At 39.2% G+C, this 21,590-nt stretch overlaps 2 protein-coding genes and 1 long non-coding RNA gene across 3 annotated transcripts; 1 reads left to right on the top strand and 2 right to left on the bottom strand.

Annotated features, from left to right (window-relative positions):
• Positions 1–339: 339 nt before the first annotated feature.
• LOC146650682 (trace amine-associated receptor 13c-like) lies at positions 340–1,566 on the top strand. The gene is made up of 2 exons (XM_085383590.1): positions 340–506; positions 747–1,566. Exons 1-2 carry the CDS (start codon positions 340–342, stop codon positions 1,564–1,566), a joined length of 987 nt encoding a protein of 328 aa, XP_085239716.1.
• An 8,526-nt stretch (positions 1,567–10,092) lies between these two features.
• Positions 10,093–11,022, bottom strand: LOC146650681 (uncharacterized). Its single transcript, XR_014908048.1, has 2 exons — positions 10,932–11,022; positions 10,093–10,341 (listed from the first exon to the last, which is right to left on the bottom strand). It is a non-coding gene; the product is annotated as an uncharacterized LOC146650681 (long non-coding RNA).
• An 8,755-nt stretch (positions 11,023–19,777) lies between these two features.
• Positions 19,778–21,197, bottom strand: LOC146650680 (trace amine-associated receptor 13c-like). Its single transcript, XM_085383589.1, has 2 exons — positions 21,025–21,197; positions 19,778–20,591 (listed from the first exon to the last, which is right to left on the bottom strand). The coding sequence occupies exons 1-2, from the start codon at positions 21,195–21,197 to the stop codon at positions 19,778–19,780; spliced, it is 987 nt and encodes a 328-aa protein (XP_085239715.1).
• Between the last annotated feature and the right edge of the window lie 393 nt (positions 21,198–21,590).

Below are 21,590 nucleotides of genomic sequence, written 5' to 3'. Positions count from 1 at the left end.
CTGCATAAAATATTCATCTTAACTCTTACATACTGATTGTAAAAGGAGAACAGAGACAATTGGATGGCTGATTTGTAGATGACTGTTTTTAGGCCCAAGTTTGTAGTTTTGGCCATTAAAATGTAAATCTTCTGGTTTTAATTGTGATAGATATGTTTGGATGGGAGACGGAGAAATCAAAAGTGAAAAGTACAAGAGGTTGTGTGCACAAAAAGAGGGAGGATATCATTCTCCAGGGAGCACAACAGTAGATGGGAGGTATGGTAGAAGGAGATAAATTTGTTGTATGACAGAAAATTCTGATTAGACTGCTGCAGGAACCTGATGATGGAGATCCAGATGCATCCAGAGGCAGAGCTCTGTTTTCCAGAGCTACTGAACAGTTCCTGCAGGAAGCCGACACTTCACTGGTCCAAAACGGTGCTCCTGAACGTTGGGCTTTCGTCCATCTCTCTGATCACTGCTGCTCTTAATCTGTTCATCATCATCTCAGTCTCCCACTTCAGGCAGAGATTAACCTCTCAGATGAAACTAAAGTTCAACTTTTAGAAAATCAAGTTTAGTAATTAGTTAGTAAATTAGTTAAGTAATTAATGAATTATGTCAAGATGAATGTCCTGTGTGTACTTCATCATGACTGTATAGGTTTTATTTCCTTAATTGCACCATGCCTCTAATAGAACATCTTCATTGAAGATATTTTGACATGATTAATGTGTAATTTATAATTTTCTGTCTCCCTGCAGGCAGCTCCACACTCCCAGTAACATCATCATCCTCTCTCTGGCTGTCTCTGACTTTTTTGTCTGTTTTTTGTTGATGCCGGTAGAAATCTTCAAAAACACGGCCTGCTGGGTATTTGGTGATCTCATGTGTTCACTTTATACTTATCTGAGCTGCATTCTTATCAATGCTTCATTTGAAATGATTATTCTCGTATCAGTTGACCGCTATGTGGCTATTTGTGACCCTCTGCATTACCCCACCAGAATCACTGTGCCGAGAGTCAAACTCAGTGTTTTTCTGTGCTGGCTTTATGCTATTTTGTACAACATCATCTATACAAAGCATGCCCTGATAAACTCAGGCAGGTATGGTTCCTGCTATGGAGAGTGTGTTTTTGTTGTTGATGATATTATTGGAATTGTTGACTTTGTTGTATCTCTTATAGTTCCAGTTACGATCATCGTAGTTCTGTATACGAGAGTGTTTGTGGTGGTTGTGTCTCAGGCTCGTGCCATGCGCTCTCATGTTACAGCTGTCACACTTCAGCGGCCACTGAATCAAGCAAACAAATCTGAGCTGAAAGCAGCCAGGAACCTTGGGATTCTTGTAGTTGTGTTTCTGGCGTGCTACTGTCCATTTTACTGCTACTTTTTTCTTGCAGGCAATGATCCAGCTGCTTCTTCTGCATCTTCTATCCTCATTGTTTATTATTTTAACTCTTGCCTAAACCCATTAATGTATGCACTGTTTTACTCCTGGTTTAGAAATGCTGTTAAACTTATCATCACTCTGCAGATATTAAAGGCTAACAGCAGTGAGATCAACATACTACAGAGATAATGCGGAGTGACTTGACTAACATCTGCTATATAAAGATTTCAAATCCAGTAAATGAATGTGTCCATAGTCTGGAAATATAAAAATGCTGTCTTCTATGTATTGAGATGTGTATGAATTCAGTACGATAAAATTTGTTTAAATGTTAACATTTAAGTTAACTTGAACATGAAGAGCATTCAGCTTAAGCCACTTTCTATTTTATAACCAATAATGACATTGACTTTGGCTGTGTTTCTTAAACACACATTGATTTACAGCTGTGTTGTTTTTCTAGCTCTGATACAATTGTATCATATGCTTAATACCAAAATTTTTTTTTCTCAAAAATCAAAAGTTAGCTAACTATTTCCACACCTGTGAATATGGCTAATATATTAATTAGCATCTCAGTAAATGTTACCTTTTAAATATATCATAACAGTTTTGAGGAAAAAGAAGGCAATCATGCTAAAAATCCATCAATAGAAGAGAAGCAGGTATGTAGGTTGTTTAAGTAGATTGTTTTATCTAGTTAATAAAAATGTTTTTTCTAGCTTTAACTGCTGTTTTTAATGAACTTTCAAGATAATGAAGTTGACAAATATGTAAACTTCCTTGAGAAAAAGTAAAGAATTTCCATGAAGGAACTGTTACTAAAATATAGTTAAAAGTAGAAACTGATAGCACACCATTAAACATGCCCTGCAAAGTTTGCCTCCCCTAATTTAGCTGAGCTGAGCTGAGCTAACGTGGCTAACTAGCCTTACAGTTATGCTGTTTTTTGATGCATTAGCATTGCAGTCTTCTTTCAAACCTCACTTTTAAACTTAGTATTCTGTAAACCTCAGGTGGGTTACGTTTGCATCTGGCAATAAATATCTATATGTACATAATTTTTCTGTTGTAAGGATAGTTGAGACTTGCTAGAGTCTTAAGCTACTTTCATTTTCATTAATGCTTTATAATGGTACGACACTCCATTTACATGAGGTCAAACAAAATACTTAACAACTAGTAAGTGCCTGAATTAACTATGAATTACAATATGAAATAAGTATTAATAAAACCTCCATTAACACACTCAAACAATGCACTTATATCTTAATCATTATATATATATAAATGTGCTTCTAAATACTTGAATCACTTATTTAGACTTTGTACATTTTACCATGAACAAGTTATATATGAGCAACACTTTATAAATGATCAGAGGTGGAGGAAGATCTCAGCCTGGGCGTCTATTGTCTTGTGTAGTCTGGAAGATGAGTGGATGGCGGGGTGGGTGGAGTTTTCTCTGTGGTGGGGTCGTGTGGGCTAAGTCCTGGGCTCTGTGGGGCCAGGCAGCGCCGCCGAACTGTGCCCCGGTCCGGATGGGCCTGGGCCCCCTTTCCCTGGCGGGTTGCAGAGTATGGAGATGCCTACTGGGGTCAGCAGGGGAGCTGGCCCCAGGGAGGGGTCACTTGCCCCTCCCTTCCTTCCTTTCACCCCTGCGTCATTGCCCACCTCTCAATTTTAAATACACGTAGACACTGAGGGCTATCAGGACAGGCTATGCGCTTACCTGCTGCTCTCTGGCAGGTAGCTCCATGTCCTCCTAGGTTTTAAATGCACCTTAGAACACACATGCATCAACACTACATATGAGCGGGCAGAAGAAGCTTTGGAGTCTTTACACACCCCCGTTCTCTGCAGCCTGTCGGAGTGGGGGGGCTAGGAGGAGGAGATGGCCGCCCGATCAGGGTCTGGAATGTGGGGCCTCCCTGCTGCTGCCGAGTCAGGGCAGTCTGCTTCTCTCCACCCCAGAGAAAAGGGTAACACTACCTGGCTTGGGTGCAGTTTCCCCCCCTCCGAGGGCACAGCTGGCTGCCGGCGGAGCTCACGGGCAGCCCCCCCTCCTGGCTTCTGCTCCGCAGCTACTGAGTGATCCCTCATCTGGGACTCTCCTCAGCTCTTTCTGGGACAGTGGCGTGGCTGCCCCTCTGTTGGTCTTCCTTGGTTTCTTGTGTTCTGAGGGCCTCTGGATGTCTGGAGTTTTGATCTCCTCCATACCTGCTTCATGCCCTGGAGGACGGGGCAGTGGCTCCCCACACCCTCTAACAGATCATTACATGTAGGAACCTTTTAAATACAAGCGTGCTCATGCTCACAGGTGTACACACGGGTGCTCACACACACAAACTACACCCTTTTTGGCTCCTACCTCAAAGCACACTGTGCGCTGTTGTTTTTCCCTTTATCCCCGTCCCTCTTCCCTGCTGTTTTTCTTTCCCTCTTTCTTTCTCCCCTTTCTTTTCCCCAGTCAAGTCTGTCCCGTATTTAACAAGTGAAAATAAAATAAACAATAAAAGGTGAATCAAATTGACCATTACGGCAAGGCTGGGATGGTCAATTTGGTAAAGTAAATCCGTTGGGCATCTTTCTTTGCCTTTAGACATTAATTCTGATGGCAGAAGAGCCAAACGGGACAGGCAAAAAAAAAAAAGGGTTCATTAATAGGAAGGGATGTAGAAGTGAAACCATGGGTGTGGTCTGTACAACAGTTGGTCCAGTTTCAATTTCTTTAACACTATGACTTTGTGTTAAATGATTATGCCTCTTCCTGTTAACCATCATTTGACACATTGTTGTTATTGTGACCAGAAGATCTCTTTTTTTTTTATCCATGTCCACTTTCTTTGAACCCAAAGCCTTTCTTACTCCCTCTTCCCATGCTGCACGTGCCTTATCATAATTCTCTTTTGCTTTTTGATGCAGGGCTTGTATTGTATCATTAGTTGGGAGTGGTGCTCCTGGATGTGTAGTGAGAAATCCTTTTTCCCACGCCATCCAGACATCATCGAAGCATTTTTACGATTTTGCCCTTTTTTTCTTCTCCGTTTCTCTTTCCAACATTTGGCATTTACAAAGTCCTTGAGGTGTCTCATATTGCTGGGAGCTGCTAGTTCTTCTTCATTGAATGTTGCAGGGGTGGTAGTAGCCATTGTAATTTTTCTTTTATATTTCACTCTTCCTATATAATTATACCTTAATTATTTTGTTGCTCGTGTATTCATTTACTGTTTTTAATTTGTTATTACTTATTTCAACATCATCTGTTATTTTATTATTCTTCCAATTATTTTCAATTTCTTTCTTTCGTTGCTTAATCTTTTTTTGAATTGCCAGTATTTCTTTATGCTTTATCACTACTCTTTGTTGATCAATCAATTAATTTTTTTTATCCTGTCCTCAATTTTTTTCCTTAAGTTCTTACTCAATGAATTTATTTATTGTACTTGTTTTATTTATTAACAGTAAATGGACTAATTCTATACTACTTTGATACTACTTTTTCACTTTTATTCAGCCCTCCCTCTCTACAGGTTTTACACCTTTTAAACAAAACAAGTACCAAACCAAAAACAGACAAATACATACCACAACAACTACACGTAAAATAATCACATCGTGACGCCTCTGCCTTTCTAAATGGAGGGACATTAACTGCGCGTGTATGTAAGCGTGTAAAACCTGCAGATAGTCAGATTAACATTTTGTCTCTATCTGCCATTCTGCAATTTATTCCATATAAACAATAACGTGGCGCACAGCGTGACGTGAAAAAAGGCACATACCTTTGACATTGCGTGACGAACTCTGTATTTCTCGTCCACACTAAACGCAAAAAAGGAGTTTTAAAAAAATCTCAGTTTTCGGTGATTCGAAACGCCGTTTACGTGTGGACGAAACAGCTGCGTTTTCACAAATACCCGTGTAGGTGTGGACGTAGCGTAAAAGAGTTAGTAGTTTATTTCATTGCTACCTGTAATTTATTGCAGATTACTTGTATTTGCTTAATTGTTTACTAAATGTTTGAGGTGTGAAATAAACTGCAATGGAGCAAAATATGGGTGTTTGTGGTTGGAGGATGTGTGCGTGTGCACGCGGGTGCGTGAACATTTTTCTTGTAAAACAAAGGGGGGCGCAGCAAAAAAAGTTTGGGAACCACTGCCATAGACCCCTATGCTCAAAACCATATTCGGCTTGCTCCTTACTTATTGAAAAAATCTGTGTATATGCCCCGTTTTTTCCCAAGTTCAGACACGGGTTGATTCTCAAAGAAAATAAATAGCAACATTAATTTGACATAGCATAGACCTTGTTAGCTGATTGGAGTAAAACCTTAAATTGGAGGAACAGGTCCAACTTGCCTACACCAAGTCTACTTCCTGTGTGCAGAGATGTGTGGAGTCTGTAAAAGTCCTTAAAGGTTTCAAGTAAAATGTCCAAAAGTCTAGGGGAATGTGTGTGTGTGTGTGTGTGTTTGAAAGGGGACAGCAAGTTCAAAATGGCGTGAGATTTCTGTTGCAGCTGGCCTACCACACTCTGTTTTGGAGCACGGGAAAAAATCAACTGGTCCATCAACAGGATTGGCTCATCATCAATATCAGATCCAATCTAACGCATTTAACAAAAAACCTGACCTGTCAACGACAGTGTCATAGGACATACTGAGTTTGTAAAAATTAACACTTCACAATTTGTTAGCAAATAAAAAATTACTGCTTGTAACATTAACCATGCTTACAATTGAAAATAAAATACCAAAATATGTAACACTCTTTTTAAATGCTTCTTCAGTCTTCTCTCAATAATTTAAATATTTACAATTTCAATCACATTCTGAATAAAAAATACCACTGCAGGACATTGCCTCAAGTTTTCTTTTAAGCAAAATAAAGTATAGCTTTCTACAAAACATTGTAAACTATTTCTTCAGTAAATGTTAGAAATATTTTACTCACAGTGAACTCATAAAAAGTGAAAATAAATAATGAACAGGTAAAATAATTTGCTCACCGATCTCACAAGAGGACATTTTAGAAATGACACTCTCTCTAAGCCCTGATTTTCTACGACCAAAAATGCAGAGAGAATCAGAACTAGTTAATAGTAATTACATTTGAACACACTGTTTTAGCAGTATACATGCATAAAATAATTTTTAGTATCTGCAGTGAGTGCTAACTCTTCTTTCTGTATCATTTTTGTAAGTTTTACTGTGAATCTCGGTGTCCTTATTTTGTGCTAGTGTGCTCAGAGCTCATGTGGCAGCCACCAGAAAAGAGGAAGGTCTGTGCTCTCTCAGATGGAGATGGCAATTGGGACAATGCACCAACTACTAGAGATATTAGAGGAATATTAGAGATTGGATATTAGGGATGAGGTCCACAGACTAACCCTGATAGGTCCCCTTCTTCACTTTGATTGCTCCCTTCAGCCAGTTTACTAATAGTTTATTGTAAGAACAAATTATGTTCACCAAGTGAAAGTTGCATTTGAGAATACAATAGGTGAAGTGAAATTGGAGTGGAGCAGGAACTCCACAGGTGAAGCAAATGCAAAGAAATCAAAATTGCCCACATGAGAGAAAGACAGAAATAACAGGAGAGAGGACTGGGAGAGAGAAAAAGAGGCACAGCAGAGCAAAGGAAAGAGAGGTTGAACAAAATAAATTAGGTGTATGACAGTCCAAGAGGTTGTGCAGAGAGAAATAGGAGCGAATTCTACAGAGCATGAATGAGAGGAGGAGACAGATCAGACGCAGAGATAAATCTGCTGTATAATAATGAGATCAGGTCAGAGAGCTGCAGAGGTTGTAGTTGTCTGATGATGGAGATACAGAAAGGAGCTGAGCTCTGTTTTCCACAACTCCTCAACAGCTCCTGCAGGAAGCCGACGCTTCGCTGGTCCAAAGCTGTGCTCCTGAACATTGTCCTGTCCTGCATCTCTCTGCTCACTGCTGCTCTAAACCTTCTCGTGATCATCTCAGTCTCCTACTTCAGGCACATATAATGTTTCTAAAACTTAAACTGTATCTTCATTTAAAAAGTTTAACACCATGATTTATTATCTAAATTGAAATTAATTTGGCACATTCTTGGTCAATTTAAACCACAATATTTAATTTTTATACACCTTAATGTCTTTGTCTTACAGTCTTAATAATGGACCTTTTTACATTTTAAAATTACTAATATATTCTTTTTTGTTCTATTTCAGGAAGCTTCACACACCCAGCAACATCCTCCTGCTCTCTCTTGCTGTCTCAGACTTTCTCATGGGTCTCTTGCTGATGCCAGCAGAAATCCTTAGAAGCATGACGTGCCCCAGTAGAATTTCTGTGGCAAAAATAAGACTTAGTGTTTGTATGTGTTGGTTTTATTCAGCTTTCTACAGCACTCTTTGCACAAAGAATATCCTGATTGAACCAGGCAGGTATAATTCCTGTTATGGTGAGTGTGTGCTTGTCATCAGTGATTTTGCTGGAATGGTTGACCTTATTTTATTTTTTATTCTTCCAGTTTCTGTCATCATAGTTCTGTATACAAGAGTATTTGTGGTGGCTGTGTCTCAGGCTCGTGCCATGCGCTCTCATGTTACGGCTGTCACACTTCAGCGTTCATTGAATCAAACAAACAAATCTGAGCTGAAAGCAGCCAGGACTCTGGGGGTTCTTGTAGTTGTGTTTCTGTCATGCTACTGTCCATTTTATTGCTACTCTCTCACTGATAAAAATGCTGTCAATGATCCAGCTGCATCTTTTGTGATCTTTATCTTTTATTTTAACTCTTGTATAAACCCTTTGATCTATGCCCTGTTTTACCCCTGGTTTAGAAATGCTGTTAAACTTATTATCACATTGCAGATATTCAAGCATAACTCCTGTGAGGCCAACATACTATAAAAAGACTATGAACCCTGCTCCAGTAAACTGCTTTAAATCAGGAAATGGGCCCATGTGGTAATCTACTGCATTAATTACAGAGGGGGAAAAAAGCATTTTTGACCACTTCAATTCCACGAACACTAGCATTCAAATTACTTATGCCAGTAATCATCCACAACTATTTTCAGTTGCAGATGATAAAGGACTCAGAAACTTTATTCATGCAAGCCCATATGACAGAGAATGTGCATCTTTTTGCTTTGCATATTTTAATTTATATTTTATTGTGTTGTGGTTTGCAGTGTTTTGTGTTGTTTCACTTTAAATTTGTTTAAAAGGAAAAAGCTGAAATTTAAATAGTTAGGAGTTGAAATGCAAATAGTTGGTTTTTGTATTTTATAATTTATTTATTACATTTTACATGATGTGAATAAATAAAAGTATCACCCAAGCGAAAATATAACAAAGTGCGCCATACAGTCAAATGCCACAACGAGCAATCCCTTTCACGTCCCCATAGCATAGCTACCCGGAAGCCATTATGTCCTAAACTGCACCTAGCTGCTACTGTGGGGATACTTCCAGGCCTAACCTGGGCTTACCATAGAACCAAGTTCGCCAGAGCTCATATTATATTTTTACATGTTGTGGAGCCATTTTTGGGAGCATTTCAAGTTGATATACATCAGTACAACCATTATAGCCCAAATTTTAATAATATGTCTGCATTAAGTGCATAGTACTTACATAAATTGCAACAAAGTGCAATAAACTACAAAAAGAATTAAAATTGTTTTTTTTTAACATATATTTCTAGTTAGAGAAATTTAAGAGGCTTATCCCTCAAAACTGTAAATACAAAAAAGTTGCACAAAATAGTTTCCCACCACAGGAAATTTATTTTAAGTGTCTTCATATTATTATTTCTGAAATACACCAATTTTTATATACTGCAGCAAAAACGAAAATAAATATTATAATGCAAATTTGCAAAAAAAACCAGCATATGCATCAAAATAAACTATTTTCAGCAGTGCAATATGAGTCCTAAGCATCCCAGAAAATTCTTTATTTATCACATGCATAGTCATACGAGCACAACACACAGTGAAATGTTTCTTGAATGCTCCTTTGACTGTGCAAAAAACAACATTATATGCAAATGGTGTTAGAGGAATGGCTGTAACCCATATCCCTTATAATATAAGAGTAAATGGAACAACCAAGGTTAAAAAATAGTCCCAGTAATGCAGCGTATGAGAATCACACATTCTCTCTAGCAGGGATTACATCTGCCTAGTTGAATTGGATTATCTGTTGCAAACACACTGCTATAGAAAACAGAACAAGGCTAAGAATTGCTGACAAAATTGACCAATATTAGCACATGCATGAAGACAGACATGTCTGTCTGTCTTCCGAACTTGTCCCTTTGGGTCCCATTTGGAAACACTGTGGACAGACCACTCAAAGTGCAGGGCCTATTGCCCATTGGTACATTATTGCTACACAGCAAATCCAGCATGTCCAAATTAACACTGTTGGATTTGATTTCAACACTATTAAAGTGTCTATATGGGTCCACACCAGAGAGTGTTAATTTAACTCTTTTTGGAGAGTTGGTACGTTAACTCTGATTTAGTGTTAAACACCAAATCTGTCTGGAGTTGATAATTTAACACTTGGTGTTAAGAATTTATATATTAACTCTCAAAGAGTATTTTAGTTTAACTACGTAAGAGTTATCTTCTAATTCATTCTAAAAAGCGGGAATTTTACTGTTCTGAACTTCTAGAAATTTCTTTTGGAAATAAACATTTACTAAAAAGATGCAATGGTTTTTGAAAAACATTTATTCTGAACTGTGCACCACAATTTCAAAACATTTTCTGAAAGATGTAACAGTATACATGTTCTCACTTTCATTAGAATTTTGTTTATCAAAAGGTCTGACATGGTAAATGCAAATAACAGCATTCTCATCACTTATTTCTTCAATACAATATGCATGTCCTTCATTCATCCCTTTGTGGAACTTCAACGCACTTCTGCTCTCCCCCATATTCCATCTTCACAAGCATATCCTGTGCGGAGATTGAATAAAAATTAGTTGACACTAATTAACGGCACAAATAATCCAGTAAACAATTGCAGCACAGTAAAAAAAAAAAGGAATCCTCTTTGAGCCATTACTTGTGTAAAGTATTTTCCCAAAAGACAAGGACACAGGCAACAGGTAATACTGAACTAAATGTAAAACCTCAACTTTTTTCATTTTTACCTAAACCGTGTGCACAAAACTCTGGAGGGATCTATGCTACCGTAGAATCCAGTCAGGACGTCTGCTACTGCTGTTTGCTCGTTTTTTTATTTTTTTTTTATGGGCGATCGTTTTCAGGCTTCAAGTAGCACCATTATACCAACATTTCACATTCTAGACATTGTTTTAGGTGTTATTGACCAAAAGTTTGACTGAAAATTCACATGCAAGCTTTTTTTCAAGGCTGTGGTATTTGCCCGCAAACAATACCTTTCAGCTAGCTAAAACAGAATATTATGCTATCAGCGAGCAACATGGCTAATGCCTTTCACACAGCTTTGTCTCAACTCCAAAGAGCCACAGAAGTAAAAGCTCATAATAATAATTGAAACAATCTTTGAAAAAATGACTTACCAAGCATGGCAAACAACTCGAATATGTAGAGCAAAATGTTCTGAAACGGCTTCACTTCAGCTTCGATTGAAGCCGTGCTGGGGGCGGAGTCTGTGAATTTACTCTGTTGGTGTCATAGCCCCTGTAGGAGTTCAGAGTTAAGAGGTCAAGAGTTAATGTTTCCATTGTAACACCTCCAGATTTGAAATAGAAACACTCATTTTTAACACTCGATTTTAACTACTATCATTTTACACCTCAGAGTTACATTAAAAGAATGTGACTCTGCTTAGAGTAAAATTAACTCTACTTTTGCAAGGAGACTATTAACACCAAAAATTTAACACTTTTGAATTTGCTGTGTACCTAGTGGTATTAGGTGTAGTCTAGAAATTTTGAAAGAAAAAAAAAAAAAAAGCTACTCTTAACTACATTACCCACATTAACCATTCATTATAGAGTTGATTCGGCAGATTTTTACACTAGACACCCTTCATGACATAACCCTCAAAGGATTTACGTTTTCTCTCAAGCTTGAACCAGGGATTGTTTGCTTGACAGTTAAACATATAAATCACTACACTATGGATCAAATTGCCTTCAAAAGGGATAAAAAAAAAAGTTTAGTATGACTTGGAATGTAGCTCGATATCTTTCACTTCGTGAACAGTTTTGCATCAATCCATCCATCTTCTTCCACTTATCGGTGGCTGGCAGGGGCAGCAGCCTAAAGAGAGAACCCCAGACCTCCCTCTCACCAACCAACTCCTCCAGCTTGTCCAGGAGAGAGCATCCCAGTGAAACACTAGGACCATCTCTGAATTGTGGCCACCGCCCTTACATCTTATACACAGAGACAGAGACAAAGAACATTCCACAAACTCTTACATGTTGGCCCCTCTTGGGGAGGGGGGGGGGGGGGGGGGGCTATACCTTCTCCCTTGCAGAGAGAATTATTACCTCGTTTTCTGCTTGGCCGTCACCTAAGGACTTACATCCCTGATGTGATTAACACAACAGAAAAGAAACCTGCTTCCACAAACACCTAACACAGAATGTGCGTGGGATGCATCATTATCAGATGCTTGAACCACCTCAACTGGCTCCTTTCGATGTGGAGAAGTAGCAGCTCTACTCTCAGCCCCTCCTGGATGGCTGAACTCCTCACCCTATCTCTAAGGGAGAAAGAAACCAGCCATCCTTCAGAGAAAGCTTATTTCCGCTGCTTGTATCCATGATCTCATTCTTTTGGTCACTACCTAAACTTTGTGACCATAGGTTAGGGTGGGGACAGAGATCGACCGGTAAATCAAGAGATTCACTTTTATGTTTAACTGTCTCTTCACCCTTCAGACTGGTACAGCGTCTGCGTCATTGTAACCACAGCACGAATCCGTCTGACACTTTTTGTGCAAAATATAGCTTCAGTTTCATGATCTTAGTTGTTTGTTTGTAATAAGTGGTTATTTTGGGTTCTGTTGCCTTCCTATCAGCTTGAAGTAGTCTAGCCATTCTCCTCTGACATCAACAAAGGATTTCAACCCAGAAAACTACAGCACACTGAATAATTTTCTCATTTCAGACCACTCCATAAACTCTGGAGATGTTTGTGCAGAAAAATCTCAGTACATCAGTATGTCTCTGAAATACTCAGATCCACTGGTTTGACATCAACAATTATGCCACATTTACTCATCTTTTTTTCATTTTTTGATCCTCGGTTTGACCTCCAGCAGGCACCACCTTGATTATATCGACATGCCTAAATGCTTTGACTATCTCTACTTTTAAAATTAGGCTTAAAACTTTCCTTTTTGCATATAGTTAGGGCTGGATCAGGTGACCCTGAATCCTCCCTTAGTTACCCTGCAATAGTTATACAGGGAGTGCAGAATTATTAGGCAAATGAGTATTTTGTCCACATCATCCTCTTCATGCATGTTGTCTTACTCCAAGCTGTATAGGCTCGAAAGCCTACTACCAATTAAGCATATTAGGTGATGTGCATCTCTGTAATGAGAAGGGGTGTGGTCTAATGACATCAACACCCTATATCAGGTGTGCATAATTATTAGGCAACGTCCTTTCCTTTGGCAAAATGGGTCAAAAGAAGGACTTGGCAGGCTCAGAAAAGTCAAAAATAGTGAGATATCTTGCAGAGGGATGCAGCAGTCTCAAAATTGCAAAGCTTCTGAAGCGTGATCATCGAACAATCAAGCGTTTCATTCAAAATAGTCAACAGGGTCGCAAGAAGCGTGTGGAAAAACCAAGGCGCAAAATAACTGCCCATGAACTGAGAAAAGTCAAGCGTGCAGCTGCCAAGATGCCACTTGCCACCAGTTTGGCCATATTTCAGAGCTGCAACATCACTGGAGTGCCCAAAAGCACAAGGTGTGCAATACTCAGAGACATGGCCAAGGTAAGAAAGGCTGAAAGACGACCACCACTGAACAAGACACACAAGCTGAAACGTCAAGACTGGGTCAAGAAATATCTCAAGACTGATTTTTCTAAGGTTTTATGGATTGATGAAATGAGAGTGAGTCTTGATGGGCCCGTGGCTGGATTGGTAAAGGGCAGAGAGCTCCAGTCCGACTCAGACGCCAGCAAGGTGGAGGTGGAGTACTGGTTTGGGCTGGTATCATCAAAGATGAGCTTGTGGGGCCTTTTCGGGTTGAGGATGGAGTCAAGCTCAACTCCCAGTCCTACTGCCAGTTTCTGGAAGACACCTTCTTCAAGCAGTGGTACAGGAAGAAGTCTGCATCCTTCAAGAAAAACATGATTTTCATGCAGGACAATGCTCCATCACACGCGTCCAAGTACTCCACAGCGTGGCTGGCAAGAAAGGGTATAAAAGAAGAAAAACTAATGACATGGCCACCTTGTTCACCTGATCTGAACCCCATTGAGAACCTGTGGTCCATCATCAAATGTGAGATTTACAAGGAGGGAAAACAGTACACCTCTCTGAACAGTGTCTGGGAGGCTGTGGTTGCTGCTGCACGCAATGTTGATGGTGAACAGATCAAAACACTGACAGAATCCATGGATGGCAGGCTTTTGAGTGCACTGTAATCCCTAACAGTTGTTCTAGCTCATAACTAATAAGCTCATAACACTCAAATGTCGTTTTGTAGTTGAGCAAACTATAAAGTATTGAGCTCTGTTGGCTTTTATGCAGCTTTAATTCAACAGGGCTCAATATTTTTTAGCTAATTTTTTTGGAACGCTCAAAAAGTTTAAGAAGCATATATTAGTGACGTTCTGGTGGGTGGAGTCTTGTCGCTCCTTCAGGAAAGCTGTGTCAGCCATCTTGAATTTACCTTGATGCGGGGAAGATTTGGCCAGCGTCATTAATTAATTATTTTTTTAATTAAGTTGAAAAATATTGAACATTTTGAGTTTATTACTCCCTAATTATAAGTTGAGGAATATCAACATTTATGAGTTAACATTGAGGTAATTTAAGGCAACTGCAACTATAATTTTTAGTTAAACTTAAAACTTTTAAAAACATCACTAAAAAATTGTGTAATCTGTTACACAACAATTTTTGAGTTCTGTGAACTTATTAGGTTTTACAGTGTGTCCTTGCAAAGAAAGGTGGCTATATTGGTCGCTGATTTGTTTTTGTTTTGTTTTTGAATGTCAGAAATGTATATTTGTGAATGTGGAGATGTTATATTGGTTTCACTGGTAAAAATAAATAATTGAAATGGGTATATATTTGTTTTTTGTTAAGTTGCCTAATAATTATGCACAGTAATAGTCACCTGCACACACAGATATCCCCCTAAAATAGCTAAAACTAAAAACAAACTAAAAACTACTTCCAAAAACATTCAGCTTTGATATTAATGAGTTTTTTGGGTTCATTGAGAACATGGTTGTTGTTCAATAATAAAATTATTTCTCAAAAATACAACTTGCCTAATAATTCTGCACTCCCTGTAGGCTGCTGGGGGATTACCATGATGAGTTTTTCCTTTCCAGTCACCTTTCTCACTCACTATGTGTTAATAGACCTCTCTGTATTGAATTGTACCTGCTATTAATCTTGGGCTCTGTTCCACAGCATGTCTTTTATTCTGTTTTCCTTCTCTCACCCCAAGCGGTCGCAGCAGATGACTGCTCCTCCCTGAGCCTGGTTCTGCTGGAGGTTTCTTCCTGTTAAAAGGGAGTTTTTCCTTCCCACTGTCGCCCAAGTGCTTGCTCATAGGGGGCCATATGATTGTTGGGTTTTTCTCAGTATCTATTATTGTAGGATCTACTGTACAATATGAAGCGCCTATGTTGTGATTTGGCGCTATATAAATAAAATCGAATTAAATTGAATTGGTGCTGATGAGAAAGGCTAATTAGAAATATGGATTATTGTGGCGAGCACTGGAGTAAAGTGTAACTGATAAAGTGGTTGCTGAATGTATGTACAGGGTGGGCCATTTATACGGTACACCGTAATAACATGGGAATGGTTGGTGATATTAAAGTCCTGTTTGTGGCACATTAGTATATGTGAGGGGGCAAACTCCTTAAGATGGGTGGTGACCATGGTGGCCATTTAGAAGTCGGCCATCTTGGATACAACTTTTGTTTTTTCAATAGGAAGAGGGCCATGTGACACATCAAACTTATTGGTAATGTCACAAGAAAAACAACGGTGCGCTTGGTTTCAACCTAAGTTTATTCTTTCATGAGTTATTTACAAGTGTCTCTTTGTTCACAGCCATTGACATGTCGAAGAGGTTAACACATGAGGAGCGGATCGAAATTGTGTTGATATCTGGTGAACGCAGTAACCGGGTCATTGCAGCAGATTTCAATGCAAGACACCCTACGAGACCACCCATCTCCCATGCTACAGTTAGCAAACTGCTTGCTAAGTTTCTATATATATATGACTAGAGATGGGTATCGTTTAGGTTTTATCCGATACCGGTGCCAAATCGGTACTTTTGAAACGGTGCCGGTGCTCAAACGGTGCTCAAACCGGTGCTTAAAGAATGGAGAACACAAAATTGGTCCAAAAACCTCTCATGTTCAGCTGTTTTTTGTAAAAATATAACAATGTTAGCCTTTTCTGCAGCTATGGGGCATATATGGTATCACTCTTGGCTGGAAGCAGTGCTTAAACAATGGAAAAAACACAAACTTTGTCCTAAACCTCTCATGTTTAACTGTTTTCCACTTTTTCTTTGGTCATTTTAGCCTTTTTAGCCAGGGTGAAGAGAGTATCTGCCATCAAACAAGAAGACAGCCGCATGTAGCTATGATGATGTTTGCTAGTTCACCTTACATGCATTAATGTAATAACGTGGTTAGCCTACTCACGCAGAGAAGAACGGCTGCTGCTGCCATCATCATCCGTCATCATTTCTGCTACACTGGCAGGGCTAGGGGCCAGGACTCTCCTCTTCGTGTTTTTGGGGGATGTTGCATAACAGGCAACCCACCCGCAGTAGATGTGCTCGGTGTGAGGTCTCGCAGCAAGCTATCAAATACGGCGCATTTCTCGGCTTTTAAAAAAAACGCTATGCGTCGCCAGGTGTTTCATCGGATTTCAGGTGTTACCTCCTTTGACAGTATCACAGTATCAGCTTAAAGCACTTGTTGCAGGCTGCTGAGTTTGCATATTTTGCTATGAAGTACAGCCAGACTTTTAACCGCTTCGCCTTGGACATTTTTAATCTGTAGCTCTGCTCTAAAAGAACGTACGTACCTGGCCCCGCCTACTATCCTCGGAAACGTAAAATGATTGGCTAGAATCTAAAGTGTATCACAGCTCAGGAAAAAAAAGCACCGAAATAAAGCACCGAAATGTGCGCTGCTTTTCGGTCTGGTTACTACCGTTTATGTCAGAACCGGTGCCATCATGGCACCGGACACCGGTACCCATCCCTATATATGACTGACATAAAATGGTGTTTACAAACCAAAAAAATCTAACAGCTGAAAATAATGACATAGCTCATAACTAATAAGCTCATAACACTCAAATGTCGTTTTGTAGTTGAGCAAACTATAAAGTATTGAGCTCTGTTGGCTTTTATGCAGCTTTAATTCAACAGGGCTCAATATTTTTTAGCTAATTTTTTTGGAACGCTCAAAAAGTTTAAGAAGCATATATTAGTGACGTTCTGGTGGGTGGAGTCTTGTCGCTCCTTCAGGAAAGCTGTGTCAGCCATCTTGAATTTACCTTGATGCGGGGAAGATTTGGCCAGCGTCATTAATTAATTATTTTTTTAATTAAGTTGAAAAATATTGAACATTTTGAGTTTATTACTCCCTAATTATAAGTTGAGGAATATCAACATTTATGAGTTAACATTGAGGTAATTTAAGGCAACTGCAACTATAATTTTTAGTTAAACTTAAAACTTTTAAAAACATCACTAAAAAATTGTGTAATCTGTTACACAACAATTTTTGAGTTCTGTGAACTTATTAGGTTTTACAGTGTGTCCTTGCAAAGAAAGGTGGCTATATTGGTCGCTGATTTGTTTTTGTTTTGTTTTTGAATGTCAGAAATGTATATTTGTGAATGTGGAGATGTTATATTGGTTTCACTGGTAAAAATAAATAATTGAAATGGGTATATATTTGTTTTTTGTTAAGTTGCCTAATAATTATGCACAGTAATAGTCACCTGCACACACAGATATCCCCCTAAAATAGCTAAAACTAAAAACAAACTAAAAACTACTTCCAAAAACATTCAGCTTTGATATTAATGAGTTTTTTGGGTTCATTGAGAACATGGTTGTTGTTCAATAATAAAATTATTTCTCAAAAATACAACTTGCCTAATAATTCTGCACTCCCTGTAGGCTGCTGGGGGATTACCATGATGAGTTTTTCCTTTCCAGTCACCTTTCTCACTCACTATGTGTTAATAGACCTCTCTGTATTGAATTGTACCTGCTATTAATCTTGGGCTCTGTTCCACAGCATGTCTTTTATTCTGTTTTCCTTCTCTCACCCCAAGCGGTCGCAGCAGATGACTGCTCCTCCCTGAGCCTGGTTCTGCTGGAGGTTTCTTCCTGTTAAAAGGGAGTTTTTCCTTCCCACTGTCGCCCAAGTGCTTGCTCATAGGGGGCCATATGATTGTTGGGTTTTTCTCAGTATCTATTATTGTAGGATCTACTGTACAATATGAAGCGCCTATGTTGTGATTTGGCGCTATATAAATAAAATCGAATTAAATTGAATTGGTGCTGATGAGAAAGGCTAATTAGAAATATGGATTATTGTGGCGAGCACTGGAGTAAAGTGTAACTGATAAAGTGGTTGCTGAATGTATGTACAGGGTGGGCCATTTATACGGTACACCGTAATAACATGGGAATGGTTGGTGATATTAAAGTCCTGTTTGTGGCACATTAGTATATGTGAGGGGGCAAACTCCTTAAGATGGGTGGTGACCATGGTGGCCATTTAGAAGTCGGCCATCTTGGATACAACTTTTGTTTTTTCAATAGGAAGAGGGCCATGTGACACATCAAACTTATTGGTAATGTCACAAGAAAAACAACGGTGCGCTTGGTTTCAACCTAAGTTTATTCTTTCATGAGTTATTTACAAGTGTCTCTTTGTTCACAGCCATTGACATGTCGAAGAGGTTAACACATGAGGAGCGGATCGAAATTGTGTTGATATCTGGTGAACGCAGTAACCGGGTCATTGCAGCAGATTTCAATGCAAGACACCCTACGAGACCACCCATCTCCCATGCTACAGTTAGCAAACTGCTTGCTAAGTTTCTATATATATATGACTAGAGATGGGTATCGTTTAGGTTTTATCCGATACCGGTGCCAAATCGGTACTTTTGAAACGGTGCCGGTGCTCAAACGGTGCTCAAACCGGTGCTTAAAGAATGGAGAACACAAAATTGGTCCAAAAACCTCTCATGTTCAGCTGTTTTTTGTAAAAATATAACAATGTTAGCCTTTTCTGCAGCTATGGGGCATATATGGTATCACTCTTGGCTGGAAGCAGTGCTTAAACAATGGAAAAAACACAAACTTTGTCCTAAACCTCTCATGTTTAACTGTTTTCCACTTTTTCTTTGGTCATTTTAGCCTTTTTAGCCAGGGTGAAGAGAGTATCTGCCATCAAACAAGAAGACAGCCGCATGTAGCTATGATGATGTTTGCTAGTTCACCTTACATGCATTAATGTAATAACGTGGTTAGCCTACTCACGCAGAGAAGAACGGCTGCTGCTGCCATCATCATCCGTCATCATTTCTGCTACACTGGCAGGGCTAGGGGCCAGGACTCTCCTCTTCGTGTTTTTGGGGGATGTTGCATAACAGGCAACCCACCCGCAGTAGATGTGCTCGGTGTGAGGTCTCGCAGCAAGCTATCAAATACGGCGCATTTCTCGGCTTTTAAAAAAAACGCTATGCGTCGCCAGGTGTTTCATCGGATTTCAGGTGTTACCTCCTTTGACAGTATCACAGTATCAGCTTAAAGCACTTGTTGCAGGCTGCTGAGTTTGCATATTTTGCTATGAAGTACAGCCAGACTTTTAACCGCTTCGCCTTGGACATTTTTAATCTGTAGCTCTGCTCTAAAAGAACGTACGTACCTGGCCCCGCCTACTATCCTCGGAAACGTAAAATGATTGGCTAGAATCTAAAGTGTATCACAGCTCAGGAAAAAAAAGCACCGAAATAAAGCACCGAAATGTGCGCTGCTTTTCGGTCTGGTTACTACCGTTTATGTCAGAACCGGTGCCATCATGGCACCGGACACCGGTACCCATCCCTATATATGACTGACATAAAATGGTGTTTACAAACCAAAAAAATCTAACAGCTGAAAATAATGACAAAAATTAGTTGGAGAAGAGTTCAGAGTCTTTTATAGTATGTTGGCCTCACAGGAGTTATGCTTGAAGACCTGCAGAGTGACAATAAGTTTAACAGCATTTCTAAACCAGGGGTAAAACAAGGCATAGATCAAAGGGTTTAGACAAGAGTTAATGTAAAAAATAATGATAACAGTAGATGCAGATGGATCATTGACCACATTTTCTTCAGCAAGATAATAGCAGTAAAATGGAGAGTAACATGACAGAAACACAACTACAAGAACCCCCAGAGTCCTGGCTGCTTTCAGCTCAGATTTCTTTGCTTGATTGCTTGAATGCTGAAGTGTGACAGATGTAACATGAGAGCGCATGGCACGAGCTTGAGACACAGCCGCCACAAATACTCTCATATAAAGAACTATGATGACAGAAACTGGAACAATAAAAGATAAAAAAAGGTCAATAATCCCTGCAATATCACTGCTGACAAACATACACTCTCCGTAGCAGGAATTATACCTGCCCGGTTCAATCAGGATATTCTTTATATAAAGACTCCAGTAGAAAATAGCATAAAACCAACATAAGCACACACTGAGTTTGGTTCGTTTCACAGTAATTCTGGTGCGGTAATGCAAGGGGTCACAAATAGCCACATAACGATCAACTGATATTAGAACTATGTTCCCTATTGAAGCACAGATAATGTTGCCGGTCAGATACCAATAAACAGAACACATAAGATCACCAAGTACCCAGCAGGTCGTGCTTCTTAATATTTCTGCTGGCATCAACAGAAGACCCACAAGAAAGTCTGAGACAGCCAGAGAGAGGAGGACGATGTTACTTGGTGTGTGAAGTTTCCTACAAAGAGAAAAAAAAAAGTAATTCATCATTTCAAAAGGTCTTCAGTAAAAATTCCATCAGTGAAAAAGTCCTATTAATAAGGCATGATTCAATCGAGGCAAATAAAAATTTCAGTTGTGATTAAAATACACCAAGAACATGCAAAATTGATTCCACTCATCACTAAGCAATTTCAGTTTGAAGTGTCTGAAGTGTAAGATTAGGATGAAAATAAGACTGCTGACAGCTGCACTGAAAATGTTTTGTCAATCATGTTAAAACCATCTTAGTGAAAATGTTTCATTATTAAGACATGAAGAAGCCTATTCAACTTAACAGTGATAACTGAGACAAAGATATTTATTTATCTAACAAAACGAAAGTAAAAATTAAAAACAGAGATATTTATCAGTTGCATTTCATTATTGTCAATAAAAAAAATCATCTGTGCCTGAAGTGGGAGACTGAAATGATGACGAGAAGGTTTAGAGCAGCAGTGAGCAGAGAGATACAGGAGAACACAATGTTCAGCAGCACGGCTTTCGACCAATGAAGTGTCGGCTTTCTGCAGGAGCTGTTGAGAAATTGTGGAAAACAAAGCGCGGGCACTTTCTGTATCTCCATTAGGCATGTCCAGTTCCTGCTGCTCTGTGATCAGAGCCGTAGGGTGGATTTATCAACCCCCACTCCAATCCCCTCGTCTTCACTCACGTACACACACGCGCACACAAACACACTGTCCCTCCTATTTCTTTGCGCACAATCGGCACTTCCACTTTGTCAGACTCACTATGTCACGCAAAGCGTATTAATGTCTTCTTTATTTGAACTATTAAAACCAGTCCTACAGCTTGTCACTACAGAAGTTGTCATGGTTTAATATCTTCTTAATACACAAGGGTCACAATTATTAATCAGCTTCAAACCATATTCTTTTTTAATAATACTAATCGGAGGTAATTCTCTTTTTTTTTTTTTAAGTGTATTTACCACAGATGCTGATGGTACAGGGCTAGA

The sequence above is a fragment of the Rhamphochromis longiceps genome, linkage group LG16 (genome assembly GCF_057381845.1).
Source record: "Rhamphochromis longiceps isolate RC_006_pf linkage group LG16, R_longiceps_female_GT1.1, whole genome shotgun sequence".
Taxonomy (NCBI): domain Eukaryota; kingdom Metazoa; phylum Chordata; class Actinopteri; order Cichliformes; family Cichlidae; genus Rhamphochromis; species Rhamphochromis longiceps.
The sequence above is the reverse complement of the archived record's forward strand: the minus strand, read 5'-3'. Positions and strand labels throughout refer to the sequence as shown.

Bases quoted from the DNA above. Each gene is read 5' to 3' on its own strand.
- LOC146650682 (XM_085383590.1), top strand. From the start codon at position 340: ATGCATCCAGAGGCAGAGCTCTGTTTTCCAGAGCTACTGAACAGTTCC. The intron at 507-746 runs GCAGAGATTAAC...GTCTCCCTGCAG, and splicing joins ATCTCAGTCTCCCACTTCAG to GCAGCTCCACACTCCCAGTA.
- LOC146650680 (XM_085383589.1), bottom strand. From the start codon at position 21,197: ATGGAGATACAGAAAGTGCCCGCGCTTTGTTTTCCACAATTTCTCAAC. The intron at 20,592-21,024 runs GCACAGATGATT...TTCTCTTTGTAG, and splicing joins ATTTCAGTCTCCCACTTCAG to GAAACTTCACACACCAAGTA.